The 26,009-nt window shown below is 48.2% G+C and overlaps 1 protein-coding gene across 3 annotated transcripts; it reads right to left on the bottom strand.

Annotated features, from left to right (window-relative positions):
• Positions 1-7,670: 7,670 nt before the first annotated feature.
• Znf275 (zinc finger protein 275) lies at positions 7,671-25,794 on the bottom strand. Of its 3 annotated transcripts, XM_004672058.2 has the most exons (6): positions 25,681-25,794; positions 23,475-23,551; positions 15,606-15,697; positions 15,045-15,153; positions 13,907-14,008; positions 7,671-13,584 (listed from the first exon to the last, which is right to left on the bottom strand). In XM_004672058.2, exons 2-6 carry the CDS (start codon positions 23,500-23,502, stop codon positions 12,422-12,424), a joined length of 1,494 nt encoding a protein of 497 aa, XP_004672115.1. In that variant the 5' UTR covers positions 23,503-23,551; positions 25,681-25,794; the 3' UTR covers positions 7,671-12,421. The 3 variants fall into 3 exon arrangements, with proteins under 3 accessions (XP_004672115.1, XP_044996079.1, XP_044996078.1); XM_045140144.1 differs by lacking the exon at positions 15,606-15,697; XM_045140143.1 differs by lacking the exons at positions 23,475-23,551; positions 25,681-25,794 and adding an exon at positions 22,116-22,278.
• Between the last annotated feature and the right edge of the window lie 215 nt (positions 25,795-26,009).

Raw genomic sequence — 26,009 nt, 5'->3', positions numbered from 1 at the left:
AGCTTGTCTGCATAGGCACATATGGGGGAATATTTACCTGGATATTCTTTTGAGGAACTCTTCAACCTGTGTCAGACCTCCAAATGCTAGGACTAAAGGCATGCCTCATCATACCCAGCTCAACGGCATCTCTTTTTAAGATGCCTGTACCTTTAAAAATATTTTATTTTGGGGCTGGAGAGATGGCTTAGCGGTTAAGCGCTTGCCTGTGAAGCCTAAGGACCCCGGTTCGAGGCTCAATTCCCCAGGATCCATGTTAGCCAGATGCACAAGGGGTACATGCATCTGGAGTTTGTTTGCAGTGGCTGGAGGCCCTGGCGCGCCCATTCTCTCTCTCTATTTCTGTCTCTTTCTCTCTGTCTGTCACTCTAAAATAAATAAAATAACAATAAAATAATTTTTAAAAAATAAATAAATATTTTATTTTTATTTATTTATTTGACAGAAAAAGAGGGAGGGAAGGGGAGAGAGAGAGAAAAAAATGGGCATGCCAGGGGCTCCAGCCACTGCAAATAAACTTCGGATGCATGTGCCCCCTTGTGCATCAGGCTTATGTGGGTCCTGGAGAATCAAACCTGGGTCCTTTGGTCTTGCAGGCAAATGCCTTAACCACTAAGCCATCCCTCCAGCCCGCCTGTACCTTTTGAACCCAGGAAGTACTACTTGGTAACTATGGGGGACACCACTTGTTGGTGCCCCTGTCTTAGGGCTTTTCTCTTGCTGCTAGGCTGCTCTATGTAGATGCTCCCTTGGGCCTACTTTGGGGTAGGCAGGTGTTGCAGTCAGGTTCACATTGCTGTCAGAAATCACCTGACCAAGAGCAGCTTTTGGGGAAAATTTGGCTTACAGGGGAAGCTCCATGATGGCAGGGGGGAAATGATGTCATGAGCAGAGGGTGGACATCATCCCCTGGCCAACATAAGGTGGGCAACAGGAACAGGACAGTGTACCCAACACCGGCAAGGGGACACAGGCTATAACACCCATAATCCCACCCCCAACAATACACTGCCTCCAGGAGGCATTAATTCTCAAATCTCCATCAGCTGGGAACCTAGCATTCAGAACACCTAAGTTTATGGGGACACCTGAATCAAACCACCACAGTCGGTGTCCCATGAATGAGTATGTAGGTGACATGAAAGCAATGGTAATGGGCCCGATGTGGCCTGCTTGGTGTGAAAGTGCCTGTCCTGGTTGGGCGGTCTTCGTCCCCTCACACTTCAAAGGAGCCAGAACACAGATGGGACTGCACCAGAGAGAGTGACCTTGAGGTCAAGGCAATGCCCTCCAGCTGAGCTGTTGTAGCAGAATCCTTGTTTGTTAGCTCTCCAAGATCATCAGGCCAGGACAAACACTGGGGGAAAGTGCTTTGAAGCTTAGAGCAGCATATTATGTCTTTACTCTAGGTTACAAAATGCAGTCTGCAATAAACCGATCCTTCATCCCAGGCAGTTTAAGCAGGGCTGCTTCAAACGACAGAAGAGAAACAACGTAAGGAACTGGCTTCCCTGAGTGACTGCAGGGAGCCGAGCTAACCTCATCAACCCAGACCTCAATTTGCCCTAAGCCAGGGCTAGAGGTGGAGCTCAGTGATATAGCCCTCGCCTATCAGGTAGAGCCACTGGTACCTCAAACTAAAACCAAAACAGTTTTTCATAAGCCATTGAGATATTGCAGGTCTCTGTTGAAACCATCCAGCACGGCCTTACTAAACACACTATCTGTCCTATGGTTGGTTCACACCTGCACACAAGATCTGGGTCAAGGCTGTGACCACTGTTTCCATTAGCAAAACCCTAGAATGGTTAAGAAGAAGAAAACAGGCCTGGGGAGATGGCTCAGTTGTTAAAACGTGCTTGTTTGCAAAGCTTACCAGCCTGGGTTCATTTCCCCCGAGCTGACATAAAGTCAGATGCGCAAAGTGGCACATGTGTCTGGAGTTTCTGTACAGTGGCTAGAAGCCCTGATTCATCCATACTCTCTCCCTCCCTTCCTACTTCCTTGCAAATAAAAAAAATATTGGTGTTTATTTATTTGCAAGCAGATAGAGGTAAAAGAGACAGAGAGAGAGAGGGAATGGACATGCTAGGGCCTCTAGCTGCAACAAACTCCAGATGTATGCACCACCTTTTGCATCTGCCTTTACATGGGTACTGGGGAATTGAACCTGGGTCGTCAGACTCTGCAGGCAAGTGCCTTAACTCCTAAGCCATCTCTCCAGCCACTAAATAATTTAATTTTTTTTTGTTCATTTATTTGAGCACAACACGCAGAAAGAGAAAGAGAAAGAGGGCGGGAGGGAGGAAGGAAGGGAGAAAGAGAGAGAATGGGCGCACCAGGGCCTCCAACCATTGCAAACAAACTCTAGATGCATGCGCCCCCTTGTGCATCTGGCTTACGTGGGTCCTGGGGAATCAAACCTCGAACCAAGGTCCTTAGGCTTAGATAAGTGCTTAACCGCTAAGCCATCTCTCCAGCCCCTAAATAATGTGTTTTTTTTTGTTGTTTATTTTATTTGAGAGCGACAGACAGAGAGAGAAAGAGGCAGATAAAGATATATATAGAGAGAATGGGCACGCCAGGGCCTCCAGCCACTGCAAACGAACTCCAGATGCGTGTGCCCCCTTGTGCATCTGGCTCACGTGGGTCCTGGGGAATGGAGCCTCGAACTGGGGTCCTTAGGCTTCACAGGCAAGCACTTAGCCACTAAGAAGAAACTAAAGCTCAATATATGCTATGGAACACCAAGCTATCTTGAAGAACTTCTTCCAAGCATGGCAACTTAGGTAAAGAAGCTGCAAAATAACCCTATAGTATGATCAACAATTTTCTGTATATATTCATATATTCATGTAAGTATACAGAAGAGCTAGATGCTATCGGTGGGAGGGCTTGCAGGGGCCAGAGAATGGTTAAAAGGGGCTTTCACTTTATTCATATTTCTTGACTATTTTAAAATGAGACTATATTCATGTTTTGCTTGTGTAACTAAAATAAAGTGTACAATAATATATCAAGGGTTGGATGATCTCACAATAATGTGACACGATAGTCACATCACTCAGTGGTTTAGCTTACTGGCATCTATGGCATTTATCAAAGGAACTTCAGGAATGGAGTTAAGTATTTAGTGGCCTGACTCCATTTAGGTCATAAGTGTGTTCAAAAAGAGCCCTACGGGGCCTTCTCATGTTGCAAGATAAAAAGTCCAATCATGTACAATCATTTCTTTAACGAATCATCTCTAAACCCTAGATGAATGATAGGAAAATATGAAGAAAACCAATTATTAGAGAAAAAGGGTTTCCAGTGAGATTTTTATCTCAACTAGATGAGCTTCAAACCAGACTATAGAACACTTTAGGAACAATTGCTGAAAATCTTAAAGACATCTTGTCACAGGATTGCTACAGATGCCAAGGGTTTGTAGTAGTTAAGGGTGATGTGTTTTGGAGATTTGACCGAATTGCTAATAGCAGGTACACATTTTCTTCTGTTTTTTTCTTTTTTTTTTGAGGGGGGGGTTCAAGGTAGGGTCTCAGTCTAACCCAGGGTGACTGGAATTCAGTATGTCGTCTCAGGGTGGCCTTGAACTCATGGCGATCCTCCTACCTCTGCCTCCCGAGTGCTGAGATCAAAGGCGTGCGTCACTATCACCCGGCTCCTTCTGGAAGACACGCTGCTAAAGCGCTCGGAGCATTGGTAGCAGACGGGAACTCAGGGTCGATCACAGGTAACAGCGCTGAGAGGCCCCAATTCCTGCAAAGAAAGGCAAATTCTGAAACTCAGGGTCTGAAAATAAATGTTAAAATTAAAGTAACAGTTATTAAATCTTAGAGGTATTCATTCCCTGGTGGTGAAATCTAGGCTTTGGCCTTGGCCATCTGGCACTGGACAAATGTGTTTTCAATGCTCTTCCAATGGTTGTTGGTGTTGTGAGGCTTCTTGACAGTCAAGTCAATGCATCCTAATCTCTACCGCTGGCATCCTGCTACTTAGCACCAAGCCTGTATGCTGCTCTGGCCACCGTGTAAGCCCACGAACTATCGCTACCATACAAGACTCAAGGCAAGTTACTCCAATTTACAAAGCGAAGCAGTTACTTCGGCTCATGAGTCTGGAGGGTGAGCTGATCGGGATTTGGGTAATCACTCCCGCTTGAGGGCCTTGGGCTGCTTCAGATTCGTGGCAGAAAGTGGAAGACCAGATGGTCCACGGGGAAGAAAATTGAAGGGCAACCTTGCTTTATGACAATTGGTTTTCTTAGAAATGAATTGAGTCCCGAGAAAACAAGAACTCGCTCATTCAGGAGGGCTCTGTCCCCAGAACCCAGGGCTCCTCCCCTCAGCACCCCCTCAGCAGGGACTAATCTCAGAATTTTTGGTGAGGACAGACTAACCATGTTCAAGTCATAGCAGGACCCTTCTGAGCCAAGGCCCGAGGCTCACCCAATCCTATCCTGTTGGAGACTCATTGCCCTCTGCTTGTATGACTGCCTTGGCAGGGACATGGGTCAGGGCCCAGTTTCAGGGCTTTGACCCCTTCCTCTAGGCCCCGGCTCCACCCAGTTCTTCCTCCACACCTTCCCCAGGGCCCCAGCTGGGCCACATTTCACCAAGATGGGCCTCCTCAGCTCCCCCGGGGCTGAGGGGTCCCTGTGCAGTAGGGGGGGAGAATAAGGCCAGCTCTGCCCCCCCCCCCAGGCACGCTCACCTGGACATGCCGCAGAATCCTCTGGGCACACCAGTCCCCCAGCTCGGCGTACTTGTGGGCCAGCTCCTCGTCCGCCTCCCCGAGCTGGTCCACCAGGTTGAGCAGCATCATGGGCACTGCCATGGGCTCCGTGGCCGGGGTCCCTGACAGCTGTCCACCAGCACCCAGTGGACGATCTGATCCAACTCCTCCACGGCTTCACTCTGCAGGGAGGGGGAGGCTGCGGGCCCTGTCCTGTCTGTCCTGCACCGGGGAGGGTGATGGTCCTGAAGACTCGGCCGGCGGTCGGGGGTCAGGACTGTGTGCCCTCATGCATTCACTCCTAGGACACCGGCTCCCTGTGATGCTCTATGGGGCCAGGCAGATCCTCCCCACCCTGTCCACGGGCCTCCTGATCTGGGGCCCAGGCAGTGTGTGCCAGGGAAGGAGAAAGGAGACCCATCCCAGCTGGGCCTAGGGCACTGATGGGCCTTGCTCTGCTCTTCCTAGGGCCCCTGTGGTGATGGCAGAGGTGGGGCTGAGGTGGAGGAAACTTTCAGCAGGGAGAGGAGCAGAGAGCAGCATCAGGATGACGGTAGTGCAGGAAACGGAGGCCCGGCCAGAGGCCTTCGGTTACAGAGCCTAGAGGTAGGAGCTCAGGATTCTGCAAAGCTTACCTCAAAGCAAGGACGTGAACTTTGGAGTGAACACTTCTCTGGGGATATGGTACAGCACAGGAAAAGTCAAAGAACTAGGAACCCAGCTCCCAGAATGATGGAGCTTTTAGCTCCTGGGGGCACAGCCTGGCCTACCAGCCCTGCAGTGGAGCTGCGCTTGGCCTTCCCCAGCTGACAGGGGCGCATTCACCTAGGTTCCGAGAGTGCTCCTGGGCTAGAGAGATGGCTCAGCAGTTAGGTGGTTGCCTGCAAAGCCTAATGGCCCAGGTTCAATGCTCTAGGCCCCATGTAAAGCCAGATGCATAAAGTGGTGCATGCACGCATCTGAAGTTCTTTTGTAGCAGCTAGAGGTCCTGGTATGTTCAGTCTTTTTCTCTCTCTCTCTGTTTGCTTGCAAATAAATAAATCAAAACTGAAAAAGTGTTCCTGCTGCAGGTGAGACTGGCCTGGTCCAGGCAAAGGCAGAACAGGGATACTCGTGAGGCTGACAGTGGTAGGGACAGGGACATGGATTCAGAGGCAACCTATAAAGATGTCAACTCCTAGTGTGTGTGGGGAGGCGATGTGCAAATGCTGTGTGTTTGCTTCTGCAGCTATTTTAGGTGAAGTGTAAACTGTTCCCAATAAAGCATATAAATCTTACAGCGAGGCTCAGTGGACGCTCATGTACATCTCACTGATGGCATTTTTTCCACAGGTCAGTCTTCCTCCCTGTTTAAGGCAGGGAACTTGCCACTGGCTTTTGCATTATTGGTGCACAGCACACGTCCCGGATGCCCTATACATGCATGGTGAATAAAGGTCAGAAAAGTGATGACAGCGGAGGAAGCACAGGAATTTTCCTGATCCAAATTGGCTAAAAAATAGGAAGTCATGTTATTATGTGGCTAACTTGGTGTGTTTTAGACAGAGTCTTGTTATAGAGCCCCAGCTGGCCTGAACTTGCCAGCCCAGGCTAGCATACAGAAGTTATGCCCAGTTGTTGGAGGGACTATGAGAGTGAACTGAGACACAGCATTGGAACTTTCAGGAAAATAGGCCAGGAGACTATTGGGGAAGGGAAGCTAAAATAAATTGAGGATCAAAGCAGAAAGCCATTTCTATCTGTGAACCCAATGTCCCCTCCTGTGTGGGTCACGGCAGAGGGTATGATGGGAACCTGGAGTACAGTGATGAAGGCAGTGTACTAACACACAAGATGGCACACAGCTAAGCAGCTTCACATGCTGTCCATAAGAATTTGATGCTTGGGCCAGAAAGCACACCTAGTTTATTTGCTGCCTCTGGGCTTGTTGTGCAGAGGGATGCTTCTCGAATTCAAGGTTATGCTCTTCCTTACAGGCCCAGGGTCAGCTGTTCACATGATCTGTGGCTCAGACCTGTGTTAACCAAAGCTTGCTATAGCAGTGGTTGCACACATTTTAAGGAAAAGTGGGTGGGGTTATCAGCAATATAACATGATACTGGAAAGGTGAGTGAAAGGCTCTTTCCTAACAACTGCCTTACAAGCAGAGATAACTGGGCTGTTCTGGGGCAGGCGCACTGGAAATCAGCTGCCTTTCAAGCACCTAAGGTGTCATGCCATTCACCTATGTTGACAAGAATCAGAGGACAGATGACTGGACCCTGCTTGGGTTCCAGAATCCAGGGAAACAGCTGTTGGGGGCGTCCATGCTCCCTTCTCCTCTTGGGCTCCCCATTGAACCTCCCATCCTGGAGCCCATTCTAATGCTTGCCCTTCCCCAACCAGGAAACTAGCTTCTCATCTGGATTGCTTGCACCCAAAGGGGTCAAGAAACCAGGGGGCATGCTCCCTTTTCTGGGACAATGACCACCAGAGACAGGGCCAGCCACTCGCAGCGACCAAAAGGCCTGGTCTCTCATGCCCATCTCAGCCATTTGTCACTCCATTCCCAGCCCCTAAATGAGCAAGTAAAGGATCTGACCTTTCAATTAAAAAGGAAAAAGAAAAAAGAAAACAAAAAAAAGGTCTGGTCTTCCATCTGGGATTCAGACCCAGGGAACACTACGTGAAATGGCCGAACACTGCTGAATGAATGAAAAGCTTCCTTCTGTCAAGGAGTAGCTCAATGCTCCAGGCAAACCTCACTCTCGCTGCTCTAGGGTGCCTCGTCTCCCCTACAGGTGACCACGAAGCACTGAGATTTCCGAGCAAGGACCAAGAGAGCAGTTGAGCTGGAAGCTATGAGGGGTAGGCCTCCATGTATGCTGGGAGTATGGAGAAAGGAGTGAGAGCTGATGAATGAAGCCTGGATAAAATAAGTCAAAGAATACCAATGCCATTTAACATATATTTATTGAAATCTACTAGATGCAAGGCACTGTGCTAGATTTGGTAGGGAATCAGACATGAAGGGCCGCCCCTGTCTTCTAAGAGCTCACAATCTAACAGGTTGGGAAGGGTGGAGAGGGGAGAGGAGAAGCCAAGTCCACGAACAGCTCTAGTGCAAGGCTGGTTATAGTGAGTGCCATACAACAGACAAGGTAGGGAGACTGGGGGCGGGCAGGGGACAAAGTGCCAAAAAATCCAAATACAAAGTGGGGCAGGACATGGCTACTATTCTCAGATACACAAGTAGCGTTGAAGGTGAAGTTTAAAGAGACCGTATTTAGTTTCGGAAAGTAAATATCCAAACCAAGGCCATGAGAACTACAAGATATAAGTACACTAGGAGTAAAGGAGTTTATCAATCCCCTGATCTGGAGAATTTGCTGGAGACAGTGAAAACACTTCCAAAATAGGGAATAGGATAGGCTTCAAAGAACTCATTTTGTGAGCCAAATGTGGTTCAGAAAAGGAACAATGCTCAGACTGAAGATCACGGGTTAAACTCAGTAATACTAGAAGGCAGGGATTTCACCCATCTTAGTGAGCAGACTACAATACATATAAACAGGTGTTCGTGTCAATCAGCTGGGACTTGGGCCAGGAATGCTGGCTGGGTAGAATGCGAAGAAAGCCAGAAATGTGATTCTTCTCAGGAAGCAGCCCAATTGTCAAATGCAATTGGCTGCTGATAAGTTGCAAAGGCAGAATCCCACTCGGGCTGGCTCAAGTCAAGGGGAGGGGTCTATGGCGGGGACGCACATGGACTGACGAGGGCAGCTGCCAGCTATCCGGGTACACAACATGGCTAGGCTTCCCGCATGTTGCTACGATCCAAGAAGCTCCGGGCAGCCTAGCGGGAGCTCTCAGACCTCCACCTTGGTGCTTCCCACAGGGGCAAGTCCTCCAAATACCTTGTAGTTCCCTCTATAGTCCAAGAACGACTGGAAGCTTCAGTTTACTCTTGTACACTTTACGGGTCTAAAAGGCCCCATCCATCTTCTCTATCCAGGTCTGACCACTGGCTGCTGCCCGTGGGTCAGATGTCTGGATCTGGTTTAATTAACCAGGTCTGGGAGGGAGGTGGCAAGTCATGTGGTACACCACAGAGCTATGGCCCAGGGCTGCTGGCAGGGCAGACGCCATGCCACTTTAAGCACAAAAATTAAGCACATAGAATATAATACCATGGGGGAAAGATGCCCACTGTGATCCGGTGGGGGTTATTCTGGAAATACAATAGTGGGTATAACACAATGAATTGATATACTTTATCATAAATTGCAGCAAAAAATGGTAAGCAAGTGCTTTTTAGTGAAAATTTTAGCAAGTATGCAAAACGCTAATAAAAGCCATGAAGGGTTTCTTTCTTGACATGATAAAAGGATACATTTCTTGAGAGAGCCAGATTTCCATGTAACCCAGCTGCCCCCCATTTCCCTTGCAACAGCAATGCATGTGACTAGAAAGAAAACTGGGTGATGAGGTAGATATATGAATGCATAGACGAGCACACACTACAGGAAGCTCACTCACATTTGCACTGGGCATAGCAGTGTACCTAACTCCACGCCCACGCTCCTGGATGGACTTGGTGAAACTAAGGGGTACATGTTAAAGCCACAGACCACACCAGGAAAAGCTGATCTGGCGACACTGATGAAGTGATCTTTAGTGTTAACTCTAAAAGAGGATTTGTTCAAGAGAAAATTATAGAGCGAAAACTAGAAAAAAGTCAAGGAGGGCAGGAAGGGATGCCAAGATGCTATGCCCTGGTTGGGAGTAGTGACCACTCTGCTACCTTCCAAGTTAGCGTTAATCTAGACTTCAATGGGATCTTTCCTCAACCTTGACAAATGATGACTGAACAAGCAAGAAATGGCAGAGTCCTTCAAGATGAAGGTGCCAAATTTGCCCCTGGTAGATGTCAACATTCCTTACCCAATGACAGCTGTACAGATCATGTCTTAACAGCTCAAATGAAGAAACTAATCTGAGAAAGCAGCAGTTTCAGACAACGTCAAAAGAAACTGCAAGAACTGAGTCCACAGAGCAGGAGGAACCGCTATGTAACAAGTGCTGTTGGCTTCTCTCCAGCCTGTGGGTCAGGATGGAGATGCCCCATAGGGCCACTATGGGGGCCCAGGGGCATTCAAGAGGCCCTTCTGGCCAAGATTTCAAGGTCACTGTCTGACCTTGCTTCCCAGGATGGGGCCTAGGAGCCCTTCCAGGCTATGCCTCCTGGGGAGCCTGGCCTCCCCTTGCAAGGCTGCCATAAAAACACATATTCTGTCCAGGCCTTTCCGTGCCCTTCTGGGCACAGCACAATACTTGTGCTACAGCCCTGGTATGGCCGGTTTGCCAGCCCTTGCTGCTCCTCCGGAGGGAGGTTACCTCAAGCGACAGCCCAATCTCAGGATGACCAGCTCTGACTTCTGTGCCATATGGGCCATCAGAATGGTCTCTTGCCTTCCAAAACCTTGTTTTATCACCTCCTGGGCATGGCTGCTCCAAGTCCTGGCCCAGGCCTGATGCAATCAACTTCTATTGGCATGACACACATGCCATTGGAGGAACACAGTTCCTCTCCAGGCCTCTGCTCTGTCACCCCTTTGAGGTGAGGCTGCAGGAAGTGACACCAGAACATGTGGGCAAATTTCTTTCTCTAGTTGCCCAAAGTAGAAGCCACCAAACTGATCTCTCACATTCCAGAGTCACTTGCTGGAAGGAGGATGTAGACCACATGGTGATATCAGTCAGGTGAGTCTTCTGTATCTGAGATGTTTCTTAGGTGGACCTGCCATTCAGTCACTGAATCCATGCCCAAAATAGCCACGGCTCCTGGCAGTTTGAAGGATGGCTGGCTGCTGCCAGACCACATTTGGACCATTCTGTTGGTCTAGGTTGCTGGTGGCTGAGGCTATACTGATGAGCATCACAAAGTGCTCCAGGCAGTATGTGACGGAAATGTCTCCAGTGTGCCTCAGTGGCCATGTTGGATAGTCACGTGCTGCCCAAAGATACATATGCAGTCTGCATCTTGGACAGAGAACGAGCCAGCTTCACTGGCCCACTCTCATCCAGCCTGCCCACCCTGGTGCATTCACTTTCTGGTGGGCAGGGGATTCAACTGTTCTTTTGTAACTAAATTCTAGAAGAAAATGTCATCATATGAAAGTACTGAACCAATGAAAATCACAAGTTAGCAGACGAAAATGAATGCAAGGATATGTAAAAATCAAAAACTTGCACAAAAGAAATAATAAAAGTGCTAAAAAGGAAAAGCAATAAAAATTGGAAAAGAATGTCATAATCAATATAGAAAGACCTGTTCTATAAAGTCAATATATCCCAAGGTAACTCAAAAACTTGTCAAAGGAGATGAACATATAATTTTCATGCAAGAAACAGAAATAGTATTTAAGTCATTATATGAAAGAAAGATGAGACTTAGCAGTCAGAGGCCGGGGCTCATCCCCAGTTCTGCACTTAGGAGCTGTGGGATGGCAGCAGATGACCTTCACTGAGTGTAACTCCTTGCCAGGCAGTGTCCTCATGAGAACCTTAGGAGGTAGGTACCGTGACTGTCCCCTCCCCCATCACTGAGCTGCAAATGGAGGTTTAGAGAAGTTCCATTTATGTCTGACATGAGGAGAAGTTCTTATTCCCAACAAGGAGGTGTCACCTTACCTTTGAGTCTTGGAGAGGTCCCTCTCATTTTGAGTTTTTCTCTTGCCTACTTCACTTTGAACAAGGTGCTGTATGAGGACAAACCCCAAGGGATGATTGTTTTGGGTATGTACAGGGGTCACTAGATTGAATTGGCTCAAGAAAACAGAGGCAAAACATGTTTATCCCCAATTCGTAGGTTTTACTAGCAGTGTGACCTAAGAGTGGCATTTTAGATGTTTAAAAAAGCCTTTGAAAAGATCGCTTGAAAAAGCACCACCTTAAGTGGTTATGTTGTAGAGATACAGCACTAATCAAAAACACACAAAACTCCTGATGTTAGTGTGAACAGGTTCTTATGGCTTGAGAGGAAATTTCCGATGAGAACCTCAAGCAGAGATTGTCACAGTGCTACCTCATATCGCTCAGATGGAAGCGACTGGATGTTCCCGTGATGGTGAGGTCAAAAATGTATGTGAAAAGTTAGAATCAAACAATCTCATGAAATGGAGTATGGCAAAAAGGGACCCTTTTCTAAATTAATATATTATTCTGCAGAATAGGTGATTTACAATGTTTATACAACTAAATTAATAAATTAAATATTATAAGACTTTTGTTGAGTATTCTATTTACATCCCTACAGTTTGTAAATTTAAGTAGGCCAAAAGCCTTCGGGCAATCTTCCCTTGGTGAGGGGAAAGGTGGGATCACATGGATCGTTCAGGGGTGGAGCTTACAGGGCATGACGTCCCAGCCCCCTTCAGATCCCCACATCCAGATTGCTCTTCTCATTCCAGGCACGGGGATCTACATACCTTGAAGGTACTTTCTGTCAAGCCATGTTAAAATGGTCAAAAGCTACTCTTGATGGGCACAATGGGAAACACGGACACTTATAAATTGCTGGTGGCAGTATAAATTGGTTCAACTTCTCACACGATAAAATAGGTAAGCGCTACAAAACTGTTCATCTCCTTTGACTGGGGCCATGGCCTCGGTGGATACCCTGGGATCGCCTCCAGCCTGGCGTCTACTCGCGGTGGGTGGGCTGGTGCTTCTGCAGCGCCGAGCGCCTCTTGAACACGCGGCCACACTCGTTGCACTCGCAGCGTCTGGCCCCGCTGTGGATGCGCCGGTGGCGGCTGAGGCCCGAGCTCCTCCGGAAGGCCTTGCCGCACTTGTCGCACTCGTAGGGCTTAAGTCCGCTGTGGATGCGCCGGTGCTTGATGAGGTCGGAGGGCCCTCGGAAGGCCTTACCGCACTCACCGCACGCGTAGGGCCGCTCGCCGCTGTGGATGCGCGCGTGCTCCAGCAGGCTGGAGCTCTGGCGGAAGGCCTTGCCGCACTGGCCGCACTCATAGGGTTTCTCGCCCGTGTGGATCCTCCGGTGCTTGGTGAGCTCCGAGCTCCTCCGGAAAAGCTTGCCGCAGTGAGGACAGCCGTAGGGCTTGGCGCCGCTGTGGATGCGCTGGTGCTCCGCCAGCCCGTTGACCCCGCGGAAGGACTTGCCGCAGTCGTCGCAGTCGAAGGGCAGGTGACCAGTGTGCATCCTCTGGTGCTTGAGAAGTTCCTGGCGATCCAGGAAATCCCTGCTGCACGCCTTGCACGCAAAGGGCTTTTCCGAGGTGTGAAGCTTCTGATGTCGAAAGAGGTGGGTGTTGGCTTTGAAGGACTGCCCGCACTCCTCACAATCAAAGGGCTTCTCTCTGCTGTGCACCCTCAGGTGCTGACTAAGGCCTGCGTTCTTCTTAAACCTTTTCCCGCACTCCTCACACTCAAAGGGCTTCGCCTCCCTCTCCATTTGCTCCCTCTTCTCCAAGGCATCTTCCAGGGCCCTACTGGGGCCAGGCCGGGGCTCAGCGGCCACAGCTGCGTGGCTCTTCCTGTGCTCATTAAACTCTGACACCCCCCTGAAAACCTTCCCGCAATCGCCACACTCCCAGCCCTTCTCCTCACTGTGAACCCTCTGGTGCTGAACAAGGAGCACTTTAAGCCGGAAGGTGTCCCCACACTCCTTACATGCAAAATGATGTTCTATGGGCAGATTTGGTGGGCTCCCTCCCCTTCCCTCAGAGTCCCCATTCTGTTTGACCTCAGCACTGGGGTCACTGGCCCTCGGGGAGCTCGTGGAGGCCATCTCCTGCAGCTGGGCTTCTTCACCCATCATCTGGCGGGGTGTCACAGACGTGCTTTCTGAAACGATAAACAAGAGACTCCACAGTCTGCCGAAGGCCTGGGAAGGAAGCTGCTCTCCTTCATCAGTAATTCTTTCTCCCTCGACACAGCTGCTGAGCACCTGGAAGCACCAAAGACGGGCCTGACTGCCAGCCAGAGGGGTCCCGAGGAGGCCTCTGCTTCTGGTGCTCTGAGCAGCCACACTGGTTCCCCCCAAGCCCTAGCTGGGCTCTCAACACTAACCCCAAACTCAAGAGCTCAGCCGACCCCCTCTAGCCCCAACCCAAGCCCCACCGTTGCTCCACAGAGCTCTCCCCTTTAGGGTTCTCTTTTCACTCACCAGGATGCTTAGCTTGATCTGTGCTGAAGGAAGGGCCAGACGCCAATAGCACTTGTCTCTGGGCCAGGTGAGACACCAAAGTCGGACTCAGAACAGGAACTCCTGCTTGTGGAGGAGGGAATGCATGAAAGAGGCAGCCACTGTTGACATCAGAATGGAAGAATAGAGGCAAGGCCTCCAAATCCTTAAAGACTAGGATGCCTGTGACCTCACGCAAGTCATCCATGCAGTTCAAATGCACTTCCAAAGAGCCAGCTCCTTCTAGAAACTGTAGGAAGGCAGATTCTGGGTTGTCCCAGGGGAGAGACCAGTGATATTACAGGTGGCATCTTAAAAAAAATGATCATGGGCTGGAGAGATGGCTTAGCAGTAGAGGCATTTGCCTCCAAAGCGAGAGGATCCCGGTTTGACTCTCCAGGACCCAAGAAAGCCAGAAGCACAAGGGGGCGGATGCATCTGGGGTTCGTTTACAGTGGCTGGAGGCCCTGGAGTGCCTGTTCTCTCTCTCTCTCTCCCTCTGATTCTTTCTCCCTATCAAATAAATAAATAAAAATATATTTTAAAAAATCGACCTTACCCCACTGTCTACCCCCAGTACTCCTCACCGAATCACATGTGCTTCTCAGTTCTGACAACCTCTACACAGCTCTCAACAGCCCCTTCCCCCCAAACCCTCCCCTCACACACAAACTCCTATTGAGTGAACAGAAGCTTGATCACATTCACCTCTCTCAACAGTGAACCCCAATGAAATGGCCATGCAATTTGTAGGGCTTGTAGGTTCAGAAAAATATTCCACTTGTTTCTCAGATTTATGGTTACGATCAAGTATAGAATTAGTTCTTACTAATTTACCATATGTTCTTATCTGAGGACAGTATGTTAACTTTTAAAAAGTATTCTAAGTTGTCATGACAGGGTGGTTCTAATTTATTTCCAATGATAGACTGGAGGAGGATCTTTCCATGCCATGAGGAGTTGGGGGAACGCATGCTACTTGGTGATGTTAAGTGTGGCAGTTTCTTTGCATTTCCTGACAACCCAGAGACAAGGTGAGGTTGTGTGGGGTGGCCATGTGCCCTAACTCCCCTCCCAGAAGGTGGTGAGTCTAGAAAAGGTTGGGGCATCCCATCCTCACCTATGGAGGTCACGGTCCCAGGATATGCCAGTGTCCTCTGCTCAGGGCTCAGACTCAGCCACTCCCTTTCTGTGAGGTGCCACGGGACGACATCAAATGACATCAAATCCTAAAAGAATTCCAGTGATAATCAGTCATCTTTTTACCTCATCTGCAATGAGTCAGGGTCAGCACCAGTGATGCCAGGGGCAAGAGGTGAGGGCTTGGAGTGTGTGTTTATCCATGTGTACTGCTAATGTGGAAGTCCAAACGTAAGTCCCAAGAAGACCTGGAAAGAGAGCAAGACAAAACACAAAGAGGCTTGGGCTGCCTGGCCCTGGGCCTCTCACTCTCTTCCCAGGGTACACAAACTCAGCTCTCCCACCTGCCCGATGGGAATCACAAGCACAGTGGGCAACCATTCCTTGGCAGCCTGTGGGAGGGAAGCAGAGGGCAGGAAGGAAGGTAGCAATCAGGGTTCATACCCGTCTGTGTGTCATGCTGGGCAAGTGGCAGAGGCCGAGGCCAAAGTCAGGGAGCAGTGACAAAATCCCAAGCAAGGCAGAGGGAAGCACAGCTCACCTGGGTCTCCGGCATCTCAAGAGGGACCGCCAGGACCTGGTTTCCTGGGGCTCCGTCCTGGGGAAGGGCAAGACCTTGGGGAGCAGGTGGAGCTAAGGAAAGTGAAAAAAGCTGTAAGTGATAACAGCCCTGTTTCTTGGTCCCCTGGGACAAGACTGGCCATTTCCTGTTCCCTAGTTTAAAATCTTGTTGAGCCTTCTTTCCTATGCTGGCTGAATGACAAGGCAGAGCATGGATATGCCCGAGAAAACATATCTCACACAGTGGGAAAGTGGGCTGGCAAAGATCTAATGTAGGCATGTCAGAAGGAGCCAAGATAAGACAAAGGAACACTAGCCCAGGCAAACGTGAACACAGCAACAAATAGCCAATGCAGGGAAACAAGCTCCCAGACACGGGTTGACCACAGGGTGCCCTTATATCAAGCCTGCATGAGGTAAGTGCTCATCAGAAGAAATAACTAGGAGATGAGTGAGGGGTCCTTCTGGCTTCACAAATGGCAGCATGAGACTGATGAGGCTACTGGTAGAAAGAGAGGCAACAAAGAACACGAATCTTGACCAGCGGTAAGACTTTTAGAAGCACACCTCACTACAATTCACCAGGAGAGTGCCAGTTGCACGTGAGGACCTCTCTCTCCATGATCCAACAGAATGGAAAGCCAAATAAAACAGCTGCAAAGAAGTGAAGTATCGTTAAGCCCTCACCACAGATGTGCACATCATGAACCTCCCACTTTGCTAAGTTAAAAGAAACAGCCACACAGGTCAGGTTCTGATGTCAACTCAATGCAATTCATAATTAAGTGAAAAGGAAGCATTTTGGCACTGGCTCAAGGACTACAAAACCCAAATATTCCAGAAAGACTTTCATACAAGATTAAAGATGGTATGTGAGATGGGATGGAAGGAAACCTGCACGTGTGGCCATGCCGGAGTAACAAGGAACAGATTTCCCATCCTGCCACAAGTAAGCAGCAAACCTCCATGCAGCAAGAGTTTTCAGACACTGGGCCTTAGGAAGCACAGGATCCTGATCCCCAGCAGCAACAAATGAGGCGAGTCCTGTCATCGGCCCAGCTCCCTGCCTGGAGGCAATTTGCAGATTGAGAGTTATAGGGAGGGTGAAACCAAACACACACAGCTTGGCAGTTGAGGAGGCACATTGGTCAGCATTTGGGGAAGCTGGAATGTTCACAGCAGAGTTCAGAAAGGAGTGTGTTATGCAAAAATAAAAATAAAAAAAAGAGCTTCAAATCTGCACAAGGCTTCACTTGAGTCTTTCCTGGCTGCTAACCTATGCATGCATAGAATGAAACTCTCAAGGGCTGTAAACTGAATAATTCCTAGAGATGATCAGGGTCCAATCAGCCAGCATGGAATTCTCTTTGATCACCTGGGACATTCAGTGGAAAACACAGAGGGTTTGCTGGAGAGATGGCTCAGTGGTTAAGGAACTTGCCTGCAAAGCCTAATGACCAAGGTTCAATTCTCCAGTAACCATGTAAAGTCAGATGCACAAAGTGGCACATGTATCTGGAGTTCATTTGCAGAGCCTAGAGGTCCTGGAATGCCCAGTCTCTTTCTCTTTCTCTCTGCTTGCAAATAAATAAATAAATAAATATTTCTTTTAAAAAGAAAACACAGAGGGACCACACCTCAGGAGCAACTTTGGTCTATCCTTAATGCCAATGCTACAAAAGACTAACTCTACAAGAGCTTTAAAGTAGGTCTCAAAGGGAACAAACAGACCCATAAATAACTGCTCCTCACTCCCAAAGACCAAACATTCAACAAAACAATCCTTACAATGTCCAACCACAAATTACTGAAATGCCAAGAAAATGGGAACTGTAGCAAGGACAATAATTATTCAATAGAAGCATCCAGAAATGACTAATAGAGCTCCTAGATAAGAAAAAAAAAAGATAATTTACATATCAGTACTGAAAGAGAGATATGAACACAGATATAAAAAGAACAAAAAAGAAAACTTTGGAGACAACAATATTTAAAAATTTCACTGGGGGAAGGGAGGCTGGAAAGATGGCTTAGCAGTTAAGGCGCTTGCCTGCAAAGCCAGAGGACCTTGGTTCAATTCCCCACAACCCAAGTAATCCAGATGCTCAAGGAGGCACATACATCTGGAGTTCATTTACAGGGCCAGGAGGACTTGGCATGCCCATTCTCTCCCTCTCTCTCTCTCCCTGCATATTTCTGTATCTCTCTCTCTCTCTCTCTCTCAAATAAATAAATAGAAATAAAAAAAAATTTCCACTAGGTGTGATGAGCAGATCAGATAATGCAAAAAAAAAAAAAAAAGAGTGGAGAACTAGAAGACATCACAATAGAAGCTAACAAAATGAAGCCCAGATAAAAAGATACCATCATGATTAAGTTTCTGAAAACCAATGATAAACAAAAATCTTAAAGTAGCCAGAGGAAAGACATGGCACAGTATACAGAAAAGCAAAAGAAGCCAATGATTTCTCAGAAAACACACAAGCCAGAAAACAGATGAATACATAAAGGAAGATAAAACTCATCAGTTAGAATTCTACATTTAGGAAAAACATCCTTCAGAGCTGGGGAGATAGCTGAGCGGTTAATGTGCTTGCCTGTGAAGCCTAAGAATCCTGTTTGAACCTCCAGGTCCCAAGTAAGCAAGACACACAGTGACACAAGCATGCAATGTTGCACATGTGCACAAGGGGGCACATGCGTCTGGAGTTTATTGACGTGACTGAGGCCCTGGTGCATCCATTTTCTCTGTCTGTCTCTGCCTCTCTCCCCTCTCTCTCTCAAAAAAAATCCTTCAAAAATGAGAGAGGAAGAAATAATTTTTATAGACAAAAGGCAATATAATTTGTCATCTATACTATATGAAATATCAAAGGAGTCCAAGCAACACATGGTCTAACCTACTTAGCAGCAAGCACCCTGACGTGATGCTAAAACAAGTGCAAAAGTGGCACACAGCCATAGTGGGAAACCAACCACTCTTGATTTGGCTAACTGATCTGCTCAGTGGAATGGAACCCATAGTTGGCGCTGGGAAACAAGTCAGAACCATATCCAAAAATGATCCTGCTCTCCACTAAACTCTCTCTAAAAAACAATGGTTATTCCATTTATCTAGTGCTAACTTTACTCTCCATTGGAGAATCTGCTTCTCTTTTTCAGACAAATGCAGATCCTAAGGACAGAACCACCCCATCATACCTCAAAAGGGCCCCAGCAGAAACTAAGAATAACTGGGGAAACATGCAAGAATTTTTCTTGGTAAACCAGGAACCAGCACAAAGGTGAAGGAGATACACAGAGAACAACCAACCCCTACCAAACCAGATATCCAGAGACATAGAGGCCCCCAACACCTCATCACTGAAGCAGTCCTAAAATGAACCCAACATGGCTCAGGGAAATTTGCAGAACAGGGGGAGGAAAGAATGTCCGAGCCACACGTTGGGTCATGATACACAGAGACATTTTCTCCTACCCATAACTGATGGCTAACCCCACAATGCACGACCCATATACCCCAACAAGGAGGGTCCCTGTGGAGGGGGGAGGACAGAGATGAGGCTAATGATGGTATCAACTTGACCGTATTCATTAACTACAAAAAAATTTAATAAAAAAAGAAATATCAAAGGAAGGTTCTCAGGAGGAAAGGAAATAAAATTAGTTGGCAACTTGGAGCTACACAAGACACAAAGAACATCAGGAATGTCAAGATGTAGGGAAATATAAGGCTTTTACCTTCCTCATCTTCAAATCTTTAAAAACTAACTGACCATTTCAAGAAAAGATAGGGGGACTGGAGAGATGGCTTAGCAGTTAAGGGCTTGCCTGTGAAGCCTAAGGATCCAGGTTTGAGGCTCGATTCCCTAGGACCCACGTAAGCCAGATGCACAAAGGGGCGCACGCATCTGGAGTTCGTTTGCAGTGGCTGGAGGCCCTGGTGCGCCCATTCTCTCTCTCTCTGTCACTCTCAAATAAATAAAAATATTTTAAAAAAGAAAAGATAGGAACAAAGGGATGTGAGATTTATAACATGCAGCAGCAAAGCATCTGATTGTTTACTAAACTGCCTTGTGTTTGCATGAACCTTGGTTCACATTAGTACTTTAAAAAAAAAAGAACAGATGCGACCATAAAATAAACAGCAGGATGGCAAACTGAAACTGCACTGCAGAACTCAGTTACATATCAATGGATAGACGCTCCAATGAAAAGGCAGAAACTGTTGGAGTGTATTACAAAAAGAAGACTTGACCATGGATTGTCTACCAACAGCTCTAAGAACATAGATATGCCAAGCCTGTGGCCCTCAAAGACTATGAAACTGCTAAGAACATCATCTCTTAGCGCAAGAGGCTCCTACTAATAACTAAGGCCTTAATTCAAACATCACCTCCTCAACAACCTCTGTGTTTTTTAAGCCCCATCACAGTTTTCTCACATTTTTTTTTTTTTTTGGTATTTCGAGGTAGAGTCTCACTCTAGCCCTGGCTGACCAGGAATTCACTATGGAGTCTCAGGGTGGCCTTGAACTCACGGCAATCCTCCTACCTCTGCCTCCCGAGTGCTGGGATTAAAGGTGTGTGCCACCATGCCCAGTTTAACACATTTTTTAAGTTTTAATTTATTTATTTGAGAGTGACAGACAGAGGATGAGGCAGAGAGACAGAGAGAGAGAAAATGGGTGCACCAGGGCCTCCAGCCACTGCTAACAAACTCCAGACACGTGCGCCACCTTGTACATCTGGCTTATGTGGGTCCTGGGGAATCGAGCCTCAAACTGGGGTCCTCAGGCTTCACAGGCATGCACTTAACAGCTAAGCCATCTCTCCAGCCCTCTCACAGTTTTTTTTTTTTTTATTAATGAAAACTATTATAAGGAAAAATATCACCTCTGATGGGATACGACCCTCCCTCTATTGGTCATCCCTGAATCCCCCGTGTCTACAGCAGTTCCTGATCCCAAGTCTGGCATGATGGATTATGGAGTGACTGAATCAATTCATGGGGGCATGGTGTTGCATAGAGCAAAATTCCATTTATGGAACAAGTAGGATGCACATGGTGCTGTGTGTCTGCCATCACACAATTTCATTATCACAACTTATAGCTGGTCATTCCCACCTCCATTTTTCAGACAAGAAGATGATGGATCCACAAGGTTATGTTCCAGCTCCCAAGACTTGGGACATTTCAAGACATACCAAAGAAGTAAAAATGTGCAAGTCTGTGACCCCAGGCCATAACTAGAAGACAGGCTGACAGTGAGCACTGTAGAACCCTCATGGCATGGTTGAATGTTTGGGGGCTGCCTTTGAATCATCTGATTGCGGACAGGAAGATTGACCAGTGGTTAAAGGTGTTTGCAATAAAAGCCTACCGTCCCTGGGTTCGATTCCCCAGTACCCATGTAAATTCACATGCACAAAGTGGCACATGTATCTGGTGTCCATTTACAGTGGCAAGAGACTCTAACATTCTCTCTCTCCCCCCTTGCAAATAAAGGTATTAATAAATCATCTTGTTAACACAGTATTATAAATCCTTATTGCAAAAATATACACAGCATGCTTTTCCTTCTCCCCATATGTGCATGTATGCATGTGTGCACATCCACACATACATGCAAGCATGTGTGCAGCCACACACAGTTCTTTTACACCGTACTCATTTAATTAAGCGAATGCTACTGAAGAGTTTTTACTTAATTGGCATGATTAACTGAAAGGTCCTGGAGTCACAACCCCTAAAAGAATCATTCAATGCCCTTTCCAGTGAGTAGAAGGAGCAGCCCTTCCTGTTCCACCTCACCCTGGGATTTGAATTGAGAGCACTTTAGCATTCAGTGGTTATGTGATTGCCACCCGCAGTAACAGTGCACTTGAACAGCGCTCATAAAAATGGGAGGGAAAAAGTGGGTCCTGCTTTCACAAAAGGAAGCCAGGCTGCGCACAATTAACTATGTGTATCAGGTAAAAGAACTTCAGAAGTGAAGGGAAATCGTTAAAAAGAGCATACACATTAATTCCTACTGCAGTTAAAAATAAAATTTTCATCAGTCCTGAAGACAATTGGATCACTTAGAATCCAGGTTGTCCAACCATTCTACTTTAAGATGGCAGAACTCATCTGAAAAAGAAGCTGGATGCTGTGACCAAAGTGGCAAACCCAAGTGTTCACTGCCTTCTGGAATGAATCTTGGAGGATCAAGGTCAGAGCAATGCCTGATGGAACATAAAAAGCACTGTGGTGTACCCAATGGACACAGGCTAATGCTGACCTTGAGCATACACGTAGGCAGAAAAGTAGCCTCTGAAAGCATGAAGAATCTCAACAAGTGAATTCCTACTTATAAGTGGGAAAGGAAGCTGAGAGAAACACTGTAGAAAACAAACCCCAACTTTTCAGGCAAATATAATCCCGCCCTCCTCTAAATGGGAGGTGAAGGCAGAATGAAGACTGTGCACGCATGGCACCGGGCCTCTACCGAGGTTAACTGCCGTTTCCACACCAGGCCTAGCCAAGTCCACACACGCTGCTGCAGCTGTTTAATAAACATCTGCCAGAATGCATGGGCAGCAATGATGTCCGTGTCATCACACTGCTGGGAAAGTGTGCTTTCCAGAACGCCAGAGCTCATGTGGTCACACCAATCTTCTGGCTATGTACGCTGTTGGTCACAATGTAAATTTAAAAATAATTAATAGCAGATAGTCACTGATCCTTCCACATACATGTTATTGCAGCACTAGTCACAGTAACCTAGTTGTGGAACCAGCCTAGGTGTCCATCAACACATGAATTGATAGGGACAATGTGCTATATACACACAATGGAATTGTATTCAGCCACAATGTAAGGTTTAACCAGCCAACTTATTTGAATTTATGGCATGGCACCCCATACACTAAGGGATCCCAAAAATAATCATTTCACTGTTATCTGAAAGAACAGAAGTCAAGAGTTGAGCTGGGCGTGGTGGTGCAAGCCTTTAATCCCAGCACTTGGGTAGAGGTAGAGGTAAGTAGATTGCTGTGAGTTCGAGTACACCCTGAGACTACATAGTGAATTCCAGGTCACCCTGGGCTAGAAAGCTAGACCCTACCTCACAAAAAACAAAAGCAAACCAAAAAAAAAAAAAAAAGAGTTGAATTCAACAAAGATGTAATCCAACTCATGTCACAAAAACTGATGAATAATTTGACGACTTTTGGTCATCTTTGAGCATAGGATGTCTTGATGATGTCTGGCTATGTCAGTAAGGGTAGTTTTTTGAGTCCAAAAGACCAGCCTTCAATGGATTTTATTGCACAAATAACCAAGCAACCTTCTTGGACAGGTACTGTCCTTCTTTGGCAGCCAGGCAAGGGAGAAGCAGCAAGGCTACCTAAACAGCACCCACCTGGCAGCCTCCAGAGTCTTATAAGTGTGTCAAAAAATCATCTGGTCTCTCTTAAGTGTCTAATTAAGGACTTGAGTCTACTTGGAAGACAACAGGTGGCATGTGGTGTTCAGTTCGGTTCTGGGCTGGAGAAAATAGGCCCCAGAGGTTGTAAACTCTCACAAGAGACCTGTTCCCTAAGGGTGCCTTCAGCACTTTCTCCCACCCGGTGATCCTTGGACTTCCCATACTCCTTGCCAATCATCTTCTATCCCTACAGCCATGTGTCTGGGATTGCTAGGAGTATCTCTTGGTAGGCAGTTCAGCAGCACCGGTGTATATGGGAATAAAAGAGGGCCCAGAATCCGAGTAACATTGCACCATCTAGTTCTCCCATCCATGGGCCTCCTAAGAGCATAGTTTGCCTTAAGGTCAACAGACAAGTCTGATAACACTCAGACTTACCCAAAAGAGACACACAGGTATGACTCATCTTGTCTCAGCAAAATTCCAAGGGATTAGTCCAGCAGGAAAGATCCAACCTGTTGAATTGGAATAACCAAAGTAAGCAGAAGCAAACTCACATGTGAACCTTCCAGGAATTTGTACCCTTCAGTAGTGATTGCTCAATCAAAAGACAGACTGTGGGACTGAACCTGTGCTGCTGAGGTCTGCATGCACCCTGGTGAGGCCAGTGTATACGTGCCTCAGGGCTGCAGCTCCTCCTGGTCTTTATGTTCCCTGAAGCTGGCAGGCCAGGAGATGAACACTGAGGCCCATTTTGGCATCATCCTGTACTGCGCAAGCTGACTGCTACTCGAAGTAGCAGAATCCTAAAAGGCCAAGAGGGAGGGTTGTCTCACCAGGAAAGTCTATTTCACTGGGATATTTGTGTCTGTGTGTGTCTTTTTCTGTGTACGTGGGTGGGAAGTCATCTGTTTCCTCTCTCACTTGCCTGGGCACCTGTCTCTCTGTTTAGGTTTCCATCTTCTTTCCCTTCTATAAAAAGCCAGAAGGTAGACCAGACGGGGATTTTGTAGTGTTTGTTGTACTTAATTGAGGAAAGGTTTATGTTCCAGTTTCCCCAAGAAGACGCATGGCATCTTACTAAATGAAAATAACTTGTAAGTGTAGCCTCACTGAGACCAAACTGCCTGGATGTAAGACTATACACTAGGGTATGGTGGGATGCTCTACAGCCACTCCATGTTGTTCAAGGAGCCCAGACAGGTTCAGAAGGGCTGGATCACTGGGTTCGAATCCAAGTTTAGAGTTCAATAAGAATTTTAGTGGCAGAGCAGGCCTGGGTGGAGGCCAAGTGCTCTAAATGTAGACATTGGGCCTGTCTAGGATCTGGAAGTTCTCTCAGTTTTAGCTTATATCTCATGGGGTTCCCACTTAGGTACTTCCTGAAAAGGGAGCCCACTGAGGCTGTGTCAATGGTCAGACTTCTAGGAAGAGAATTTACACTTTTTGGCCTATTTTCCAAGGAGTCTCTCACTCACAGACGACTAGAAGCCTTTGCTCCACGGTATTCTAAATACAGATGTGGGTACATTTTGGCAGAGATTGCCAGACTGTGCCACACATTGTGCACAGTGCTTCTAAAGCAAAACCCGATGGGAGATGGGGTGAGGTGGCAGGCATACCTAGGGGAGGTGCTATTTTGCAATCCTATCTGAAAGTCCCTTGTAAAGGAAAATGTAGGGCTAAAGGAGAAGGGGTAATGTTCCATTGTCCAAGGGTACTGGAAGGGGCTGCACGCCTGCCTGGCTAGGCCAAGACTGGCTGGAGGGTGTCAGTTGGCACAGGGTGAGACCTCTGGGAAGAGGGCCAGGAATGTGGGGGGGGGGGGGAGGGACCATAGGCTTTGGGCAGCAGGCAAGTGGGAGTATGCGTGTGTAAAAAGACATGTAATTAATCACCCAAATATAGACTAGAGGAACCAGCAAAGGAGTTTAGGAGGAGGGGGTGATAGAGTGGAGTCAGAGATTGTGACCCCCCCAAGTAAATCTGTTCTGAAAGATGGCCTAGAGTTCTCTTAACCAAGCGAGGACTTGGCTAACCCCCCCCCCCCCAGTTCCCATACCTTGGGCAATCTACCTGGCCCCACGCCGTCGCGGGACCCCCACCCAAATGATTAGGAAGGACTCCTGCAGAAGGAACCATCCCAGGACCCCAGAGTAAGTCTCAACTTCCCCCCATACAGCGTAAAAGTGCCTTCAGCCCTTCCCCCCCTTCGCCACTCCCCGCGGCCTCCATGGCGCTTGGGGCTGGGGGGGGGGCAATCTCTCTCTCCTCTTCGGACGAATTCCCATCACTTAGCATCTTAAGAGCAGCACAGGCCTCACACGTCCGCGCTTCCCGCTCTTGACCGCTTGTCGCCCCCCGCCCTCCACTGGAAGGCCTTGGGGCTCTTGCTGTACCCATCAGGGACCTGCCACCCCCCCATCCCCCCACCCCCGGCCTCGGACTTGCTCCAAGGACGGGACTTCTCCAAGCGCCCAGACGACCCCTCCCTCGCATACTCTCTACGGGCCACACACTCATCCCGGCCCCCCAGCACGTCCTCCCGCGGCCCCGCACGCTCTCTCGGCCCCGCACATCCTTCAGCGTCCCCCGCGATCACTCGATCGTCCTCGCACGTCCCTCCAGCACCCCGCGCGCTCACCCAGGCCCGGCGGCAGCCGATACGCGGTCCGCTGACTAGCGGAGCTGGCGCGGCCCAGGCAGGCCCGGCGTGGCAGGAAGCGCCACGGAGCGGCCAGCGCCTGGCTGAGCCCAGCAGCCCCGCGGCGAGTTTCCGGAGCCGGGGGCGCCGCCAGGAGTACTGGGGGAGTGAGGCACCACCCCGACCGAGGCCCCGCCCGGCCTGTCGGCTCCGATTGGCCAGGAAAGGGGGCGTGTCGGAAGAGGGCGGGCCTGGGGCGGAGCGGGGTTGAGTAGGTGGGGCAGGTGAGACCACCGGGAGCGAAGCGCGTGGTCAGAATCCCAGGGTGA

Source organism: Jaculus jaculus, chromosome X (genome assembly GCF_020740685.1).
Source record: "Jaculus jaculus isolate mJacJac1 chromosome X, mJacJac1.mat.Y.cur, whole genome shotgun sequence".
Taxonomy (NCBI): Eukaryota; Metazoa; Chordata; class Mammalia; order Rodentia; family Dipodidae; genus Jaculus; species Jaculus jaculus.
Note: the sequence above shows the minus strand (reverse complement) of the source record. Positions and strands in the feature narration are given on the sequence as shown.